The sequence below is a fragment of the Lampetra planeri genome, chromosome 20 (genome assembly GCF_965212315.1).
Source record: "Lampetra planeri chromosome 20, kcLamPlan1.2.h2, whole genome shotgun sequence".
Classification (NCBI taxonomy): domain Eukaryota; kingdom Metazoa; phylum Chordata; class Hyperoartia; order Petromyzontiformes; family Petromyzontidae; genus Lampetra; species Lampetra planeri.
In genome coordinates this window covers 10,136,263-10,158,176 of record NC_136126.1, presented here as the reverse complement: position 1 = coordinate 10,158,176, position 21,914 = coordinate 10,136,263, and the positions used below count along the sequence as shown (strand labels likewise).

The following is a 21,914-nucleotide window of genomic DNA, read 5'->3' as shown; positions in this document are numbered from 1 at the left end:
AAAGATCCCCTGTATAGCCTTTCACAGACTGTTGGGGCAAGTGCTGTTGGCGAGCACATGTTTGAAAGCCGGCACGGATAACGAGGGGGTGGGTGGCCAGCACCACTCCCAGCCGCCCTTGTCTCCCCAGTGGCAATATTTACACATCGCACCAGGTACTCATTTGAGGCTGAGTCCATCTAGGGGATTCCGAGGACCGGTTCAGATATTTGTCACTGGTGTTGGTGGCCATGAGCGACAATCGAACTTGGGGCGCCGGGTTCGTAGCGCAGCGCGCTGACCGCTACACTGACTCCACACAACCCACAGACACACGCATCAAGTTGTCGTCAGGCTGTAACGTCCCAGCTACTCTTGTCCAGTATTGGCCTCCAAACTCTGCAGCGTCGCCGCACTGCTGCCACCTCGCCAGTTGTTCCCATGATGCATTACGCCCCTTGATTTAATCTGCTCACACAACAGCCTCCACTTGCCACTACACGGCGGTGATGTCACCAAAGCGCTTGTGCCAGGCTAGGTCCACCTTGAGGCCACGTGAAGTGTGGATGGCTCGCTGATGGGTGACGGGACAGACCCAGGTGCTATGGATCGACTGAGGTGACTGGCAGATGCACCACCTGTGCTCCCCACTGCGCCAACTTGCTGTGTTATAAGCCACCTGGAGATGTGATCATTGTTGTTGGAAGGCAACTGCTCAGCTCTTATTTTAACAGCTCAGCTCTTTTGTGGACACATGATGATGCTGGATGTAATCTGCAGCGAAATGTCGTGTAAAATTGTCAAACATGTTTGCTTGCTTTCAACATTCCGGTTTTGCTGATAAAACCAAATTTATTGACATATTCCGTGAAAAATTACTTAATAGCTCATATGATTTTCCTCCAGTATAAATACAAATTATGATTCTGAATCGAAACATTCTCTGAAAATTGGCTCTGTCGGGTGGTGGAGGGTTATAGTCACAAAAACATCATACCTAAAGTATGAATCTTAATGTGCCGTATGTGCAGAACCCCCTCCATTCTGCAACCACATTGGGGCTCGACACGCCTTTCCTCATTGTGCTGGGCAAGACAACTCAATAATCCTCCACTCGGAGCTTTCCTGGTCTCACGCTGAGGAGGGACATGTCCCGGTAGTTTTTACAAACAGTGCGGTTGAACCGTTCTGAAAAAGATGGACCACCAGGCGGCCATCGTTACAATCCTGCGGAGCCTCTCCTTTTTAACGACGATAACTGGTCCCACGAAATCGGCCATTAAGTGATTTGGTCGTTAAGCGAGTATAGGAAATAGACGTTAAAGGCTGAATTCGTTTCGATAGCATCGAAAGTGACCTCTTTTCACCCGAAAAACGTAAGTTATAATACTTAAACAATGGATATTAATACGCAAAGATACTAACAACATTATAAACACATTCTATTAAAAGAAACAAAGTTAATCAACGCATTAATGAATATTTACTGCACCGACAGCAGCCTGTCTTTAAAAGCGGAATGGTTGGTAAGCGAACACATTGGGCTCTATGGAGGCACTACACTCCTATACACTACACTATACACTACACTATACACTACACTATACACTACACTATACACTACACTATACACTACACTATACACTATACTATACACTACACATTGGGCTCTATGGAGGCCCGTCGTAAAGCGACTATTCGTTTACAGGGGTGGTCGTTAAGAGGGGTTTTACTGAAGATCATATAAAGGTAGCCTGCACAAATTTCCACCCTGCCTCGGCAGTTCACTGGGGAGGTAATCTCTGCCTGGCCTTTTTCCTGTTCTCAGACTCTGGATCGCGCTTCAAAATTTCTCAACAGATGGCAACATCAGCCAGCCACTCACATGGGGTAGCTACTTCCTCCGATGCACGGATACCTCGGTTAACAAAGCCTCGGGGAACGAGGCTCCTTCATAACGAAGTCGGCCATGGCGGGGGCCTCTTCGCCCACATATTTTTGCAACAACAACAAAAATAATCTAAAAAGACGTCTTCAGAAATCATGCAAAGCGATTCCAAAGAGTAACATTTTAATTGTGCGTGTGCCCTGTGAACGCGAGCAAGTGGAGTTTGTTTCCTGTAAAGTATCAGCAGCCAATCCCTATGCCTTCTGTTGATCTCCCTCTGGTAACGAAGTCTCTGGTAATGAAGTGACGTCATGAACCGCACCTACTTTGTTAACCGAGGTATGACTGCATTTGAGGCAAGGAAGTCCCAGCAGGGTCAACCCTACCTTGCCTCATGATGTTATCTCAGTTGAAGGGGTTTACCCTTCCCCAAGACATCACGTTAATGCTCAGCAAACCTGCAGACCTATTCCTGGGGGTTGGAGATTGCATCGCCACTCGGCAAAAGGTGCGGTGCTGCAAGTAACTTTCTTCATGGATATTAATAAGTGATGTGGTTGAGAGCTGATGAGGCAGTTTCCATCTCCTCAGTAACCTGTGACCACCACTCTTGCTTGCAGCACCGCACAGCCTCCTGTTTTTCCGACATGGGACGTTGTAGATTGTAGGAATCACTTCCTCTCAGCTATCTGGAACACCTTCCCCATCAGGGAAGGTTTCTGGAGAGGTTGGTATTCACAATGCTGTCCTAAACCTCACCTATTTCCTCTTGATATCAGGAGGAGGCGGGGATGGTGCCAACCCCAGCTGCAAGCAATGGTAACATTTTCACTTGCAGTGTTCATCAGCTCGCAGAGACTAGGCTATTCTTGATATGAATGAATAGGTGGACACCCACCACGGCGGTAGAAGATTTTCAGATGCATCTTTACAAATGACAAGCCGATGATCAGTGGGCAGATCAGCTCCATGATAGGTCCTGGTGTCAAGGATTTGGGTACGTAATCGCTCTTCCATCACTATATAGTCTGGGAGATGTTCTTGCTTGGACACAGCGTGTACCCACGAGGTTGTGTGGATGCATGACTGCGGGATTAGCGTGTTGGTTATTCCAAGCCCACGGGCTGCACATCGTTATAGCAGCATCCTATGGTTGTTATTTCAGCTGATTTGGTCCATGTCTTTAAATAACTCCAGCCCAGGTGCCTGTGTCATGGCCCACTCGGGCATTTAAGGCATCCAACAGGTTTACTCGATCCCGAGGAGCCAATTTAACAATCACCTGGGATAGGAGGTCATCAAAGGCATCTGACTCATTGGCTTTGCCAGTATGCCTCCACTGATGTTCATCTTCGGTGGGGTTATAAGCCACCACCAGAACCATAATTTCTCACCTCTCGTTGATGGAAGGGTGAGTCTACAGCAGCCTGGGACTCACAGCTTCCCACGCCTCGCCGCCACATTCCCACGTCACCTTCATTATTGTGTTCAGAAAAACAACCACTCCCCGTTATTTGGCAGTTACCTACCTTGAGTGGAGCATTTTCCACCGCTTGAAGTGACTGGAGCCAAAAGCAGCCCACCAGATCACCGGTATTCCTCAGAGGTCCAGGCAGTACTGGTCCAGCTTCTGACAGAGTAATGGTAGCCTTTCCTATACAGTTAGTATTTTAACTTTCTAAATAGCATACCACAGTAGTTTCCTGCTGTTTCTGGAGAAACCCTGAGGGGGGAGGGTCAATCTTGTCACCACCAAATGGGGTTTGGTCAGGAGGCGTCCATAAGCACCTGTCCTCCCGAGGCCTCCGGTAAAAGCTTAGTTTGATATTTGTGCGTGGTTTTGGTGATCTTGTTCGAGGTGGAGGAGTTACCAGCCCCTTACACCCGTCGAGAGCCCCGAATAGCTACTGTCATGGCTGAAAATATGCCATGCATGTAACAGCCGATTAGTATCAGTCTTTCCCCTAATTGCATTGCTCACAGCACACGACAGTGTTACTGACCAGCAACTGCGGGTGCACATAACATTTGTGACACACACACACTCTCACATTAACACGTTTACACGGGGGCACACCACAACATTCGTGGGAATACACAGCGCCCGCTTGCTTGTGTAACTGGTGCGAGCTCAAAGCGATCCACTGCAGGTCTGCATGCTACGAGGCCCACGTCAAATAAACAGCGGAGCAAGAACAAAGCAGGCCAAGCAGTGCCCCTGAGGAACGCAATCTCCGTAACTGCTTTCCTCTCCTCCTCCTCCTCTCTCTCTCAACATTCTCTTGCAACTCCAGCATTTTTTAGGGATTTCACCCCGACTTCCTGACTTCCGTTGCTGTTGAATCAAACAGTCGCCGGCAACCTTGCAACTCGAGGGAGAGAGAGAGAAAGAGGAAAGATAAACGTTGCAGAGCTCGCGTGAACCACAACGGAACAGCAGCGTGGTCCCAGGGAAGAGAGGGAGAGCTCCTGCAAAGCTGCGGCCGTGAGCTCTGCGCTTCAGGCTGACCATGACTGCCCTATTGTAATGAAGATGCAGTGCATTGAAGGCAGAGTAAAGCTTAAAGGAAGGATTCGGTATACATCTTAAGGGAAAAAAAACGTTAAATAAGCACGCACACCAACAACAAAAATATAAAAACGTCCAACGGTTTTGTTTAATTGCCAAAGGAAACAATATGTAATGCATGAGCCAATGGGAATTCCAGATTAATGCTTGCTATTGGCACTAAGTTAAACAATGCAACATTGCTCTGGATGACCCCTTGATCTATAAACAGTGGTTCACTAAATATCACTCCATCAAAATATTTCTAAATACAGACTTGGGCTTCATAACTGGAACACATGAAATTAAGTAAAAACAAACATTTGAATATACACTTTGACATGCGGCCCTTAATGACTGAGTGGAGACCATTAACTCGCCACACGTGAGAACCTGCTTGTTTATGAGCTATGAACAACGGCCATTGCCCAAAACGTCGCCCTTTAGAGACTTGTTTTTTTCTTTTAAGGCCACAGTGTTATTTTAAGGCAGTGGTATTATTCATGGGTGGCTGCAACTTGGGTTTACACTCAGCTTCCCGGCGGTGTCAGCCCAGCAGTCACGCGGCTACCTAAACATGCGATTGCAAGCGGGCGAATTAAAATGTTAACAAAATAAAAACTCTATACTCTCAACAACAACACTGCTTTAAAGGAAATTTATATATAACAACCGCCATTCGCAACTAAGTGGCGGTGATGTCACCACGGCGCTTGTGCCAGGCTATGTGCACTTTAAGGCCAAGTGAAGTGTCGATTGCCCGCTGGCAGGAAATCAAGGGACAGACGCAGGTGCCTAATATTTATATTATTTTAAGGCAGTGTTGTTGACAAGTCTGTTGAGTATTTTGTTGTTTGTTAATTGTGCGTGTGCACCACTGCCAATGCTGCAGCAGCAGCAGCCATCACCAGTTTATTTGCTGACTCAAAACGTGGTCAGGTGACTTAAAGAGAGCCGCTGTTAAAGCTGCGAATATCAGAAGACTTGCACGCACAAGTTCTAGCCCAGGTGCCCTTCCAAATGAAGCTTCTCATCTATAATGCATCATTATTGTCACCGTCAGCGGTGGTCTATTCACTGCTGGATGAAGGCTTCTCCAAGCCATGCCCATTTCTCACGGTCATACAATGCAACAAGCCAGCTAACGGCCTGCACATGTGATCGTCTCACCGCATGTAGTCTCGGGTGTGCTACCTCATATAGGGCATCACTTGCACCTCCACTCAAGGCAAGATGGCTTAAACGTCTGATTAAAATGTGTAAATGTATCTCTCGTTTAATTACAATTTCACGGAAAAGCCTTGAAATCATGTCTACTTGATCAAACAAGCATCTCCAGTGGTAAACATTTCACATTTCCATGGCAGGGGCCAGTTTATTAGGAATCAGAATATTTATTTATACTGGGAAAATCCGATGAGCTATGAAGCAATTTTTCACAGATGTTCAGTAATCGCAGGATGACCCCACAAAGTGGCACTCAATTCTAATATCAGCGCCATCTGGCTACATAGTATTTATTATTTTTTAAATACTAAGAATAAATATACCAATAACATTTACTAACAAGCAAACACATATACGTTTGAATGGTGAACAGAAACAGCTTTACATGTTAAAGCAGAAAATGTTTAAGTTACATTTTCTAACATATCATCTTGAGGCTAAATTTACTTAAAGTATCATCACGAAACTGACAAAGAGGCACGAAGGAAAGAACGCACCCAGGCCAGAAAGGACTCTCAAAGCTTCCAAACTATCAATAACGACAACACGCGCTGTCACTATGACAAGACATGTGGTTACAGGAGTGGCCTTATCAGCCACCTGCGTACCCACAAATTCTGAACATCATCGCTGTCCATGGACCATCATCATACTCGACCTCGAGGCATCCCAGATAATGATCAATACTCACTTGAAATCAAGGACCAATAACATTGCATAATGAGATGCATGTGTTTAATGAACATAACTCAGCTGGCAAGGCCTAGAATGTCGAAACCGGTCCTGAGTTTGCTTGCTAAACAAAATACTGCCCTTCATATTGCTCTGGACAGCCAAGAGGCCGATGGACTGAATCATATTCGAATTAAATTTGGAGAGAGAATGGAGTTCAGCTTAATATTTAGGAGTTTTTTTGTTTTTGCCCACGTACGAACGTGTGAAGTCGAGTTTATGAAAATAATTGAGCAAGGAAGAATGTCCGGGGCTTGCCGGTAGGACTGTAACCCTCTTGAGCTCACAGCAGCAAATGCACTTAAGCAATGTTGGCAGGTGGAGTCATGGGAAGGTTTTGAAGCCTGGTGAATCAAAGTCGAGCTCTTTGGGCTGTTTCCTCCGCTTAGGCCTTTGCGTTAGAAAAGCACTCCGCTGCCGAACTGCAGGGCGTAATTGTTCTGGAATGTCGCTTGTAGCCGGCGATGGCAGTCGTGAAAGACTTTGCCGCAGTGCGGTAACGAATCCCACGTCGCTTTGTTCAGTATCACTCGGAGTGTGCGCTGTATGTGTGTGTGCCAAGTGAGATGCTGTTGTATCGGGACAGGGCGTGCGATGGGCCATCGCTTTACAAGCCCGGTTAACTTTTTCTCTAGAACTGTATACTACAATGAGATGATACTCTTGTTTTTTTCGGGAAAGTCATGTAGGTAAAAAATAAAATAAATGAAAACAACAACGTAGCGAAAGCACAACCACACTTAAGCGGTTGTGCTTTCGCTACGTTGTCCCCACCTGAAGAAGGAGGCTTGTGTTGCGCCCGAAACGTCGTGATTTAATTTAGTTGTTTTCGTTTATTTTATTTTTTACCTACGTGACTTTACCGAAAAAAAAACAAGAGTATGAATCATTGCAGTCACGAAAGCTTCAAATCTAGATTACAATGAGATGAGTTTAATCTTGATTTGAAGCTTTCGTGACTGCAGGAATCCATACTCTTTGGTTCTTTTGATAAAGTCACAGAGGAAGAATTGCTTGCGTTGACGATTGCTTGCGTTGCGATCGAAACGTCGTGATCTATTATTTTTTTCGACCCACGTGACTTTACCGAAAGAACCAAAGAGTCGAGATGAGTTTAATTTATTTATTTTAGGCTGAGTTTGCCAAGTGTAATTCATGGGCAGAAAATTGAACCCAAATCACTGGGGGTCGTGGTGCAGTGTACTCGACACCACACACTCACCCAACTGAACATGAAACTCAACACATTCGTCAATAACACTGTGTGTGGCCTTCAAAGGGAAATGTATAACAGGTGACGTTTGAGGCAATGGTCATTCTTCACAGCACCTACATTTACAGAGAGGCCAGGGAGATAGAGTGGATCATTAGAGTTGGAGACTGCACTTGTTTACACCACGGGGGCACCTCTCTAATCAAAATAAAAGTATCACGACTGAAATAAACGAATGAATATAAATTCTAGATTTGAAGTTTTCGTGACTGCAAGGATTCATACTCTTTGTTTTTTTCGGTAAAGTCACGTAGGTAAATTTTTTAAATAAATTAAATCACGACGTTTCGGGCGCAACACAAGCGTCCTTCTTCACACTGAGACACATTTAAGCGGTGTGCTTTCGCTAAGTTGTCCCCCTCTGAAGAAGGACGCTTGTGTTGCGCCCGAAACGTCGTGATTTAATTTCTTGAATTTTTTTACCTACGTGACTTTACCGAAAAACCCAAGTGAATGAATATAAAACAAAATAAAAGTTATAAAATGTTCGTGGCCTATTGCACCGTGAGCACGAGGCACAGCAGTCCACTTATCAATGTGTTCCTGGGCCCGACGAAGTTCGCCAAATTAGGCGGCTTGCTAACAGCGCGTGACGCCCCAACAGTCTGTGAAACTAAACGCGGCATTTGTGTGTGCAACTCCTGGCCATCGGTGACATAATTTGGCAATTAAACCTGGCCCTGTTGCTCCTGTAGGTTCATTCAGCCAAAAAAAGTGCGTGCCCCTGTGCCATCTGCGAACATCGGCGCTTCGGAAATAGAGGCCGTGCTGCGTGCACCCTGCTGGCCACACGGCTGCCTCGTGCACTGCATTGATAGGTGCTCGCTAACAGGACCTGACCCACTGTCCTCGTGTTTTTTGTGTATGTGTGTTGTATGTATGCATGCATGTGCGAATGTATGTATGAGAATGTCTGCGTGCTGCGCTACGAACCCGGTGACCCGAATTTGTTTCCTGCTCACGGTCAACACCAATAACAATTATCTGAACCGGTCCTGGGCCTCCCCTAGGTCAGCTCAGCCTTAAATCAGTACCTGATGCGGTGCGTAAAAATATTAGTACTGAAGAGATGAAGGCGGCCGGGCGTGGTGCTGGCCACCCACCCCCTCGTGTGCCGTGCTGGCCTTCATAGGTGCTACTCGCTAACAGCACTTTTCCCAACAGCCTGCATAGGCTATACAGGGGACGCATGTGAGGTTTTGTAATGTATTGTGAACAGGCTCATAGAGGGAGCAGCGAAATGTTAAAAAGGTGAGTGAAAGGCAATACTTACTAAAAACATTCGTAAATTCGTGCTAGGCATGTTATCATGCTTGTTTTACATCGTTTATTGCTCAAACTCGTTTACTGTCATAGGCACTGAGGGCCCCCCTCCCCGTCCCTTTGCTTGATATAAATTACCCACATTTGTGTTTCACTAATTGCAACGTTTCGTTTTGACGAGCGCTGAAGAAAGACTTTTGTTTCACGTCACCCTGAAGCACAGTTTCCGAGGGCAATTTCCCAGCACACGCTTCATTTATATCATAGACTTAAGGAAATGCGATAGTCTAAGTGTCCCAGCCTGAGCAAAAAAAGACTTTCTCATCTCCGTGGCCCCTCACCTGAGTGTAAATGATTGAACACTGTCATCTGTTTCTGATCTAAAAATCAATGCTGCATGTAATTACCACAGAAGCAGCATTTCGGAATGCTTTTAAGGAGCCTAATGTTACAGCATTAGGTCACGGGGATTAAACACGTGACAAACTGTAATCTCATATTTTCTTTCATTTAGAATATCTGTCTGGGTGGCACACAGTGGGCAGCGTGTTTGACTAACAACTGCAAGTTTATAATTTCAGATAATGATCGGGGTCCACTCAACATCCCTCCCAGTACAACCCAGTGGTGATGTCTCCTGGTTTCAGCGAGAATGGTCCTTGCCATGAGGCCGTGAAAGTTCGTAAATGGCTCCAGGCCACGATGGAAACGAATATTGCCCTACGCTACTTTTCAACGTTCTGAATTCCAACGTTGTAAAAGTTCACATTTTCTGTAGTTGTGATTGTCAAGAGCCCAAGTCACAAATGTCAAAATTACCACCAACTAAAACAATAATGACCTGCATCTCCATAGTTACCAATGTCTCCTTTTCAAACCGGATCATCTCAATTGGGCACTTACCTGGTTAAACACAGGACGATCATTCAACATTCATTATCTATGAACATCATCGTCATTATAGCCACTCCTTTTATTTCTCACACAACGTCGTAACCAGCAGCTGGAAACCCACATATCTTGCTTGAACAACCACATGGGGACAATCAACCTCACTTGGATTAGTAACAACCCCAAAAGCACGTAACGTTAGAGACAGCATCCTCTCGTCGTATTCAAAGCCGAGGCCACCTGGACACTTAAATTAGGCTTGTCATGCGCTAACGTCTTACATAATACTCCACTAATCAACGAGGCCAAATTAAAGGGCACTGGCCAAAAAATGCGCACATCTGCGGCTGACATCACACTTGTGCCTTCGGCCACAGGGAATTGGCTGTCAGTCAATGGACAACCAACGACATTAATCAAAATTAAATTTCTTTTGCCTAAGTGACCGGATGGCTCAAGAGGCCTCAAATGAATGTGTCAAAGCACGTAGCAGCCGGCACTGCTGAGAACCTGGGTTCGAATTTTAGTTTGGGAAATGAGTGACTAAAGTGGGTTCTTCCAGTAAGGTGAATTGATGGTACAAGCTCTTGCCAATAAAAAGACAAAGATCCCCCATATAGCCTGTAAAAGACCGTTGGGGAAAGTGCTGTTCGCGAGCACCGATGAAGGCCAGCACGGCACACGAAGGGGGTGGGTGGCCAGCACCACGCCTTTGTCTCCTTCGTGGCGATGTTTACACACTGCACCAGGTACTCCATTGGTAGGCTCAGGACCGGTTCAGAAAATCGTCACTGGTGTTGGCCATAAGCGGGAATGGAACCTGGATTGTGTGCTAAGCGCTGCAACTACAATGACCGCATATTAAAGCTGAATCAAAATTCGTTCGGCATAATTTCAGCTGTGGTTCGATTGTCGTACGATGGACACTCTTTGTAGCATGCATAAGCTAATTAAAAACTCGTCTGTCAGCAGCATTGAGAACCTGTGTTCGAATTGTGGTCTCCCCACATCAGACTAAGTTTCATGGTCACCATTTCATGCGGTAGCCAGCAGTTGTCTGGCCCTTGTCATTGGAATGGGGAATTTACACCACTGGCTGTGGAGATGAAGACTTGTGATTGCAGGGCTGTCGTATGTGTGGATTGCCAATGCATGAGATTTACCAGTTGGGTCTTACTATGAGAACCAATCAGTGAATGTGACCTTGCAAATTGTTTTGGCCGAAAGGAAGAGGGGGCTGCTGGCGTGGACTATTGGGCTGGTTTGTGTATGTGCGTATGTATGTGTGTGTTTGCGTGTGAATTTCGTGCGATCGTGTGTCGGCGTGTCTGTCTAAGGGGGGGCGGTGGGGGGGGCAATATGCGTGCGATGTCCGCGCATTGGCGTGCGTGCGAGTGAAAGGGCTACACGCAATGCGTGTGACTTGACAGCCCAGTGGTTTGAACAACTGTGCAATCATTAAAAAATAATATAAATCCAAAGTTTAACTTACATTCATTTTTCGATTTAAAGCTTTTCGTGACTGCAGGGATTCATCTTCTTGGTTCTTTCGGTAAAGTCACGTAGAAGGGAAGTAATAAAATAATAAAAATAAAACATAATAAAATAAAATACATTCATTTGTTAAACTGTAGTTATGAATGGCTATTAAACAAGCAGACACGTCACTTACTTATTTGCACAGTGGAAGGGAGTATTCCAATAATTGTGGTCAGACAGACCGTGGAAGGATATTGGTCGATGAAGACAGAGAAATTCTTCTACATGACAATTAATGCTACAATGCGACACGTGCTCCTGCAGCCTATAGTATGATCTCAGTGACAAAGTTGGCCTGCCCATGTTGTTGTAACAGGCCACAAAACGTACGACCCCGTGTGCCGTTGAAGCAAAGCAGTCGCGGACGAAATTAAGATGCTTGCGATCTCCGCGATTTCAGAGCACGATGTCAAAGGCCATGCCTCCTGTAAGTGACGTCACCGCTCACTGGGGCAATAACATGGGCCCAGAGGCAGAAGGTAAATCATCCCTGAAATTAGGACGTGGAATTTTTTGGGGCTCCAGTCACAAATGATCAGAAACACTAGCAAGGCCCTGTGATCCGTTCTCACGTTACAAACAGCGGTCCGGCGGGGCGTCGCGACCTGCTCGCGGCTGGCTGAATAAAGCAAATAGCGTTGAAATGGAATTACGGACCAACGTACTTTTGAGGTGCAATGTAAATTTAACGCCACGTTTGTTAGTTTCCTTATTTCTACACGATTCAAGTTTCATGTTCCTTGTAGGGTTATGTAGGTTTTTCTTTACAGTAAATGCTTCTGTTTGGGGGTACCCTAGTGGCGAGATGTTAACCACTGCACTTAGGATACAGGTCGTGGGTTCGGTCCTGACCCTGAGGCATGTATATTTGAAGTTTGCACGTTCTTCCCATGGTCGCATGGATTTTTCACCGGATCCTCCGGTTTTTCCCTCCACATTTAGAATCGACATGCGTTTAGAGTATTTTGCTGCTGCTATAAATGTACACGTGATAAGCCACTTCGTTGAGCTATTATTTGTGGCCAGGTCGCTTCTGAAAAAGAGCTATATAGCTCGGTGGGCCTGACCTAGTAAAATAAACCAAAATAGTTTAGCAGTTTTAGTTTCATCACAGCAGAACTCGTGAATGATAACAATTTAAAACAACCACCATTTAGCTAAGCAGAACTTACTGGCTTCAAACAATTCACCTTCAGCACCAAGGCTTCTAAAACTCCATTGTCATGACGCCTGCCCTGTGGCCCAATCGTTTGAATGTATCAAGAGATCAATGATTGAATGGATGATGATGATAACGATACGACCGGTAAGTGGCTATCGCGAAGGGCCTACTGAGAGGCTCGAAGGAGGCAGGAGCTTTGAGAGCGCATGCCCCCATAAAAAGCCACACCTGCACCCCGCAATCATCGAGAATGCGGAGACCGATTGCCAGGCAAGCCCGCCACTCGATCGCCTGATTGTTTGCAGACACATTCTGCGAGCTGCGCTTACGCACACAGAAATAAATCACGGCTCCTGAGTTTGTGAATCGGGTCTCAGCGCGAGTGCGCGCGTTTCTCCGTTGCATTTTTTGGCCAATAAATTCATCACTGATCACGGGCAACAACAAAAAAGTTAAGACCATGTTTACATTTTGGAAGAATAATTCACATTCAACAACTAGAGTGACACAAACGGTCGAAAGATATCGTTCTTCTTATTCACTGGGCCCTAAAATGCATCGTATTTGGAGAAAAATACAACTTGTCAATATTTGTCCCGGCATTATTTGGATTTTATTGACAAAAGCCCATTTTAACTTGAATGCTAAGACTATACGCCACTCATTTGAGAAATGCGAAATGCAAACCTCAGGAGTGTCCTCAAAAACCAATTTGGCCATAATTCCGCATTTCCATTGATGGTCATTGTACCGAAATGTAAATTCCACATTCCTGACTTGGGAATCAGTCTGGCCACAATATGACAGCAACTGTTCGCTTCCCACACAGCTGTACTCATTTGATCGACTCAAGATCGGCTGCGTATGTGTTACATGCGCGCGCATATTAATATTTAGTATATCGGTTTAGTGATCATGCTGGTCCAACAACTTCCCATGCTGTGTCGGTCATGGGAGTTGTTTGATCGTACTTCACCATGCTGGTCAGTGCAGCTTGATAAAGGTGGGGGTGAGGGGGGGGCGTTGCGTGACCAGTAGCAGAGAGCACTTACCACTGAAGTTGGCCTTGGCCAGGAATCAAAATTATACAACCTGGTTCATAGCGGAATTAACTATCGACCGTGCTGCTTGGCCCATGTGAGACTTTATGCAAAGTTTAACTTCAGATATACACAAACGACTGCGTTCAAAATATGCTTCACTGATTTACATTCCTTCCCAAGAAAGCGGGGTACTCATTCTGACATCCCCCAAATCGCTACTCACTTTATCAACCCTGGGGAAGTGGGGGGGGGGGGGTATAGGATGGGTTGTCAGTCAGTCATTCCCCACTTTGGATATGAAGTCAGATCCTTCCTATTGCGAGTCGAGCACTTTACCACGGTGACGCTCGGCCATTAGCAACGGCGGCGAATATAAACAGCAGCAGCAGCGGCGCTTTGCCGAAATCCACAGAGCTTTGTGGGCTTCTGCCCGTACCGAGCACCCGGCCTTTCACCTTGGCGTGTATCGTTTAACACAACAGCACAACGGCTAATTCGCGGTATAAATCACGCGCTATTCATTGCTTAGACCTCGGGATGAACAAGGGACCCCCACGCACGAGCGGAGGCTCGAGGCCATGTGCTTCAATTCACGTACCTTGTCGCCTCTTGGACCTGGCGGCCCCTGCGAAAACACACACAAGGCGCGGGGAGGAAGAGGAGGAGGGGGGGGGGGCAGGGGAAGAAAAGAGAGGGAGAGAGAAACAAAAAAAATGTGTGGGGTGGAGGTCAGATATCATTTCTTCTGGGGGGGCGGGGGGGCTCGCACATTTCTGACAGCTTTGCTGTGGGAGCCGCTGCCTGCCCTGGCCCGCCGCGCTCTGGGGGCTTTGCCCGTGCGTTGATTGGCGAGCGGCGGTAGCAGAATACTGCCGCTGCCGCTGCCCTGCAATCACTTTGCTAAATGTGGGTAACTCGAGCGAGGGTTTCAGGGTGCTGGTGGTGGTGGGGCAAGAGAGGGGTGGTGTGGGGGCGCACTCTCTTTAAGCAAAGCCAATAACGGGGCTAATAACGGCAGCTGGGGATCCGCTTTCAGCCATCTCGAATCGCAAACTGTAGTTCCCATATTCGGCCGGCCCCGTTAAAATCACCGCAACCCCGCAGAAACCCGCTCCCATTAATTCCCGCAAATTCCTCTTTTGCGTTCCCTGACTTAAAAACAGTGGATGATTGCTCCATCATTGTGCTGGTCGATTGTGTGTGCGCACTCGCGCGTGTGTGTGTGTGAGTGTTTTGTGTGCGTATTGCTCTGCTATTTGGCATTCTTCTGTGCGCGCATTATGGCAACCCGTATTTTTAAGCTTCCATGTTTACGTGGGGAACAGTGGTTTGAGTGGTGAGTGTACTGCATTACGTATAATCAAGTTCAATTCTTGGTCATGGAAAACACCAGCAGGAGTTGAAATTTGAACTTGGCTTTTATGACCGAAAGAGGACCCTCCATCTAAAATTAGTACCTGGTGTGGTCTTAAAGGTCACAAAAGGAGACACGAAGGGAGCTGGACATCCGTGATGTTGGCTATGTCACTCTGTGCCGGCATTAATTAATATCTACTAACAATGATTGCCCAAGAGTCCAATACAGCTCAGATGAACACACCAGGCAGTGCTCATATCAAGTGGCAGAAATGTTACATCCTTGTGATAGGACCCAGTTTATTCACAGGAAAACTACCGTTAATTTCCTACAATGCCAAACTAATTTTTTTATCCACATTGACTAGACGGTGACCTGAGTAGACCCCTCGAACAGGATTTGAACTTGCAACCAAGTCGATTCATTGAAATTCGATGCCCACCCAACGGCATCCCAGTCCTGGCTCACGTCACACCGCCGCATATCCGCAGAGAGGCTCAAACTTCCACCGAGTACTCAAGGGGTAAAACTGAAGCCCGCGCTGTCGACGCGAGAGTGCGAGAGGAGGAGGAGGAGCTTGAGAACCCACCGATAGCCCACCTCAAATCCTGGAAACCAATTTTGGTCCCGAGTGAAGGCACCCGAAACCTCCTGGCTTGACCATGTGGAACGCTGGCGAGCAGAGAGTTATGGCCAGGAGCACCTACAAATTTTGACTTAAAACTTTCGTGACTGCAGGAATTCATATTCTCGGTTCTTTCGGTAAAGTCACGTAGATAGAAAATAAAAATAAATTAAATTAAATAAAAAATTAATATAAAAATAAAGGTAAAAAACCCACGACGTTTCGATCGCAACACAAGCGGTCTTCATCAGGCCCATTTTTATTTTCTATCTATGTGACTTTACCGAAAGAACCAAGAATATGAGCACCTACAACAGAGGAATCGTTTCCCCCCCCCGCCACGGGAACTCCCCCCCCCCCCGATTCGATCTGAGCAAACAACCATGGGACCGCGGCTCAATCGTAAAAGTGGAAAATGTAACGAAAAATGAGCCTCGGTTTAGACTGTGGCTCTGTGCGGTAAACCGTGGACCGTGTGCTCAACCACTGCCCCACACACGGTCGCTCAGGAGAGCAATGGAGGAGGTACACACGGCTTCAACAAACACCGCTTCAATGCAGTGTATCTCAATACCTAAACTGCCTTATGACCTGTTCCGTTCAGCCACACGCGAGCAGAATGAATCTACAAAAAAATTGTCATCGACTAATTTTTGTGGTTGAATACTCAGGCCCCTTGAAATATTCCGCACGCACCAACATCCTGCCTCATGAAGGCAGGAAACCCCTCAAGGTCAAGCCAAGTGTGACGGGGTTGATGATGCCTGTCCATCACTTCCCATCGAGTGACACACGTGGGGAGATAGATGATACTCTTTTTTTTCACCCAACTATTTTCACGTTGTCCAGCATTAATCGAACGAAAATCGGTCGGGCAAAACAATCACTCATATAATTGAATAGCCCAGATCTACTTGCAACCGTCTGGTTGTGATTTCACTCAGCAGTGATATCTGCATTGAAGTAGCATAGTTGTATATGGGCGACATTAACCTCAATGTCAGTGTGAGTTATTTTTTTTATTTTTCCAAGCCATTTAGCTTAGACAAACGTACGTTTAGAGTATTTAGCTGCTGCTATATACATTTCCACGTGATAAGCCACTTCGTTGAGCTATCATTTGTGGCCAGGTCGTTTCTGAAGAAGAGTTCTATAGCTCAGTGGGCATTACCCGGTAAAATAAAAACTAGCTTTAGTTTCGTCTTAGTTTAGATACGGGAGCACACCCCCGATTAGCACGTTTGGCCACGTACGGTGGGAAATAAGTTCGACATACGTATATTCACAGTGCGCTATAGTTGGGAACGACGCCACAGAGCAATTAACAAACGCCTTGCAACACACAGTTGGCTGGTGAAAATCAGCAACAACAAAAATTATCTGAAATTTTACCTTCAACTTTTTCAGCTCGCAAGCGGACAAGCAGCTAGCACTCAGATGCCACGACTGGCGAATCTGACCGACGTAAGTCCTTGCTCGTGCATGAGACCACGTTGTCTGGCATTGTTGCCATTACATAAATCGGAATGTCAGTCGCATGAGCCAGCAACACATGGGGCCTGATCTGAGAGAGAATGCCTGGGCCAAAATGTGCCATGAGCGTGTGATGTGTGATGTTGAGTACCCCTATGAACGGGCATCTTATTACAACGGTTTATGCAGCATTATCCCCGGGAGGGGGGTCTATTATTTGGCCTGCTACTTTCATGGAAACCCTGACAGCGTGTCACGGAGTGTGCAGGTACAATTTTCCAAGCAAAAGTCATTGTTTTGACTCGATGCATATCTTTTTTTGAAATTGGCCGTCTTTTAAGAAAATCACGCTAAAGTGCATCACATGTAAATAAAATGCACGTACAAAACGTTGATTCTGGTGCGGTGGCATAAGCTCTGCATTGTAACGTTTTGAAATGGGGTTGGTGACTCGCGCACGAAATTCGTCAATGCGTTCTGTGAGACTACCAAACTGCTAAACCGCGAGTCACCGGGAGGTGGCAAGTACAACAAGTAGGTTGTTCCTAATTTATATCGTCTTTTGAAGAACCCAGTAGGTTCGTGGAGAGTTTTGAGTTCTATTTCCGTGCACCTGCTCCAGTACGTTTGGAGAACGTGGAAGAGTAGGCCAAAATGTCATCTGGCGGGGCTCTAGAGCACCGCCTATTGGAGGCACCTTGTGCGTGAGCGAGATATTACAGGGCTGCGCATTTACTTTGTTTTCCTTTAGGCGAACTGGCTTTTTGCGAGTCCTCTAAGCCTCCTCCCACGTGCAAAAATTCAACTCTAAGGAAGCCATCAAACATCCTCCTGAAAGAGTCTTGAGCGTTAGCAAGACTTTGCCTGGATTAAGAAAATTAAGTTACCTTTGAATAATTTTAAGAATAAAAAAAATCATTACACGAATTGGGAAATTTAATGCTAAATTAGCCCCCCCCAGCCAGCCAACCCCCATTGGAAAGAAAACGTGTGTGCAGCGTGTGGCTGTTAGGACACACTATATTTCCTCGGGAATTTGAGCAGGGTTAGAAACTATCCAGCCCTCTGGACAACACCTGTGTTAATTTTTTTTGTTCTCTCCCCAGATCAGACGAAACTTTTGCTGCAAACATTTTTTTAAAACTTCAGTTCCATTCATCAGCTCAGCACATTTTCTTAAAATTCTGTTTTCAATAAAGCCGCAACCGTGAAAAATTTGAGCTGTGATACCCCCCCATTTCTCCACGTCGCCCACCGCTCCAGGTAAAGCCGGCGGTGCTCTCCCGTTGGTAGAGCGTACTGAGATCCAGCTGCACACTGGCCATCTGTGATGAAGAGCTTCGAAGCTCATCGGATTCCTCCAATCTAAATAAATATTCTGATTCACCCTGGCGCATTATAAGAAGGCCGTATGAATGCCGAGGCTCTCTCCCTCGGCTGCCTTCCTCGTTCTGCACATTTCCAGGTTAGAATACCCTGTGGATACCCTGTTCATTAGTAGTCCCTGTTAATACCCTGTTAATATCCTGTTTATTAGCATACCCTGTTAATACCCTGTTAATTAGCAGTTCCTGTTAATTACAATGCCCGGAAGCCAAATTTACACCATAACCCCTTTCCCCCTGCCTGCTCCCCTACATGGTAAATGTCGATGGAAATGCCGTACGAATGTAGCTGTGTCGCCATTTAGCGTGATCACAAGCAGCGGGCAGTTGTAATAGTTCTCATACCACTGCTCAACTCTTTCCTTTCGATATGTGCTTCATTATTATTACTCGTGATACTATGCTGTTGCCCTTTTTCTGGTTTTAGTTTTTATATATTGTGACGGTTACTTCACAGAGTCATTACGTGTTGCTCTTATGTAACCAATTAGATACTTAAATCAACCCAGAATAAACACCTCATTCGAGACCCATCGCACCTCCTCCACGTGACCATTCCTCGACGGCGCAGGTTTCGGCATCAACCGCATCTGATCGTCGACAGGCCGACGCGCGCATCTCCTTCACGAAGTAGAGAACGAGAGGCACGAAGCCGAAGTCGTGCGATTATCGCAATGCAAACAAAACTGTGGCCCACGCGAAACTGTTACGGAACTGCGCTCCCTCAACGAAGGGATAGCAAAAGTGCAGGATCTCTCTCCCGAAGGCCTCGAGCGGCTAGCAGACATCGACGTAGGCATTTAGCCCCTGAACATATTGCCATATGCAAGAATACAATTTAAGCAATTTAAGCATTTGCTCACAGCAAAAATTATACCTGAGAAGCATTAAAGTTGGGATTACGCGTCGCGAAAGGTTGGCAGGAACTTTTATAAAAAAAAAAAAAGATTTGAGTGCAGGTTTCCTGGGTAGATGAGCTTAATACTAATAATATAAATAACCACATCTTTACAGTGTTCATTTGTGACAAAATATTTTCAGTCATCGGTGAACAGACTCACTGCACTATGAGACCTCCTTTACCAGTGGCAAAATATAGTAGTAGGTTTTTACCCTTTAAACTGGTACAAAAACTGACACCTTTATACAAGGCATCCTGTTTGCAATTACCACAACACAAGCAGTCAAAATGCAAACAAAAAGAAAACAACTCTGATAATGATATGCACTGTCGTTGAAGTATTGAGAGCTCGGGGTAAGCATTTACACTATGAGACCTAGTGTAAATGCTTACCCCGAGCTCTCAATACTCTGATAGTGCGCTGTTTTTGAGTTGTACGCCTTTTGGCGTCATCTGGTCCAACACCAATGGAGACTAGGCTCTTAAAAAAGCTGTCTCGGGTGTGGACCAATCAACTTCAAGGACAGTGCATATCATTATCATTATCAGAATTGTTTTCTTTTTGTTTGCATTTTGACTGCTTGTGTTGTGGTTATTGCAAACATGATGCCTTGTATAAAGGTGTCAGTTTTTGTACCAGTTTAAAGGGTAAAAACCTAGTACTAGACTCACTGCACTTAAGAGCGGGTGGCTGAAACCTGGATTTAGGCCCAGAATCTCAGCAGTGCAAGCTCAGTGCTCTGACAACGGGAATCAGCCAAAATCACCCACCCAACCAGCGCATGTGTCTCTCTATCATGGTATTTGCCATGATTCCCGTTGTCTGGTGAGAATCCTCAACGGATTCTCACCAGATAAAACACAGATATGAAGTGCAGCTCTGCAATTTGCAAGCTCGCACCCACGCTCTATCCTGCCTTTTATTTAGAGAGGCCACCTGGAGGCTGAGTTCATACCCTCTTCCACTCTGGCCCGGACGTCTATGGAAGAGGCAGGACTCGCCGCACGTAACCTGCCGATTGACTAACTGAAGTGCACTCACTTATCAAGGGCCGGGGGGGTGCGGTGGTTGATTTAAGAAACTTTCAACGACCCCACCGGGAGATCAAACCGGCGACCTCTGGTTCGCAAGTCCACAGGGCCCACCTTTATACCAGAGGTGGGACAAAGTCATTGTTATGCAAGTCCAAGTCGAGTCGCAAGTCATCAAATTCATGACTCGAGTCTGATTCGAGTCCAAGTCACATGACTCGAGTCCACACCTCTGCTTTATACCATGACAGCATCAAAACAAAAGGTAAGCAACTGATTTTCCCACAAGTTTGTGTTTGTGAAGCGTTGCCACAACAACAACAACATTGCTTTACAAGCTGTGTGACTGCTCCCTGCTCTTGGAGAAAAAATAGTAACTTTTTGGCCGAGCTCCCTTACGCTATTACAAAGACAAAGATCACCCTTAGAGCCATAACGGCCTTTTTTGGGGCAAGTGCTGCTAGCGAGCACCTATGAAGGCTGGCACGGCACACGAAGGTGTGGGTTGTCCAGCGCCACGCCCGGCCGTCTTAAATCTCCCCAATGTTGATGTTTACACATCGCATGACGTACTTATTTAAGGCGGGTTCAGATAATCGTCGCTGGTGTTGGCCGTGAGCGGGAATTGAATTCGGATCATCGGGTCCGAAGCGCAGCGCTCTTGCCGCTGCACTACCGCTTCCCAATCGTACAAAGAGACAACAATCACCCCGGATGGCCTTAACAGAGTGAAAGGGGCAAGCGCTGTTAGCGAGCACCTATGAAGGCCCGCAATGAATACACAAAGACAAAGATCCCCCGTATAGCCTTAACAGACTGTAGGGGCAAGTGCTGTTAGCGAGCACCTATAAAGGCCGGCACGGCACACGAGGGAGTGGGTGGCCAACACCACGCCCGGCCGCCTTTGTCTCCCTAGCGGCGATGTTTACACATAGCACCAGGTACAAATTTGAGGCGGAGTCGACCTAGGGGAGGCCCAGGACCGGTTTAGATAATCGCCACTGGTGTTTGCCGTGAACGGGAATCGAACCCGTGTCGCCAGGTTCGTAGTGCAGCGTGCTAACCGCTACACCACCGCTCCCCACAATACACACGCACGCACACACAGGCGCGCTCTCACCTTGACTCCCACACAACACGCGCGCACGTGCAAAGATCGCGCAGGCCCTGCTCACACCGCGGTGCGCACACTACCCACACACCTCGTGGGGGGGGGGGGGGGGTTGAATTAATATTTGCGAGAGAATGTGAATATGGTCATTTTCATGCCTCCCGCATCCACAACCACAGGACAACTCCGCTACTGCTCAATGTTTCCGCTACCCTGGGACAGTTGCTATGTATACACTCGCTAAAATAATATCGCGCGCAGATTTACAACTACTTATTCAATATAAAAGTGTGTGTTTTTTTAATTTTCTCAGTAGCTTTGCTTGAAACTTCAATGCTGTCATTTCTTCTCTGTGCTATAAAGTATGCGTGGAGTCTGAGCAATTATCCCCACGCGGCACTGGGTCTATATGGTTCGTTTGGTTTCCTCTCACAAGCAAAGCTAACCCAGGAATATATTGGCCAAACATCCAAATGCAAGATTCT

At 46.4% G+C, this 21,914-nt stretch overlaps 1 protein-coding gene across 1 annotated transcript in view; it reads right to left on the bottom strand.

Annotated features, from left to right (window-relative positions):
- The window catches only part of LOC144724424 (uncharacterized), a 75,648-nt gene that overhangs the window by 41,329 nt on the left and 12,405 nt on the right, over nucleotides 1-21,914 (bottom strand). Inside the window, exon 4 of the mRNA XM_078603539.1 lies at nucleotides 14,144-14,170. Within this exon, the coding sequence (XP_078459665.1) occupies nucleotides 14,144-14,170 (27 nt within the window). The remainder of the gene's footprint in view (nucleotides 1-14,143; nucleotides 14,171-21,914) is intronic.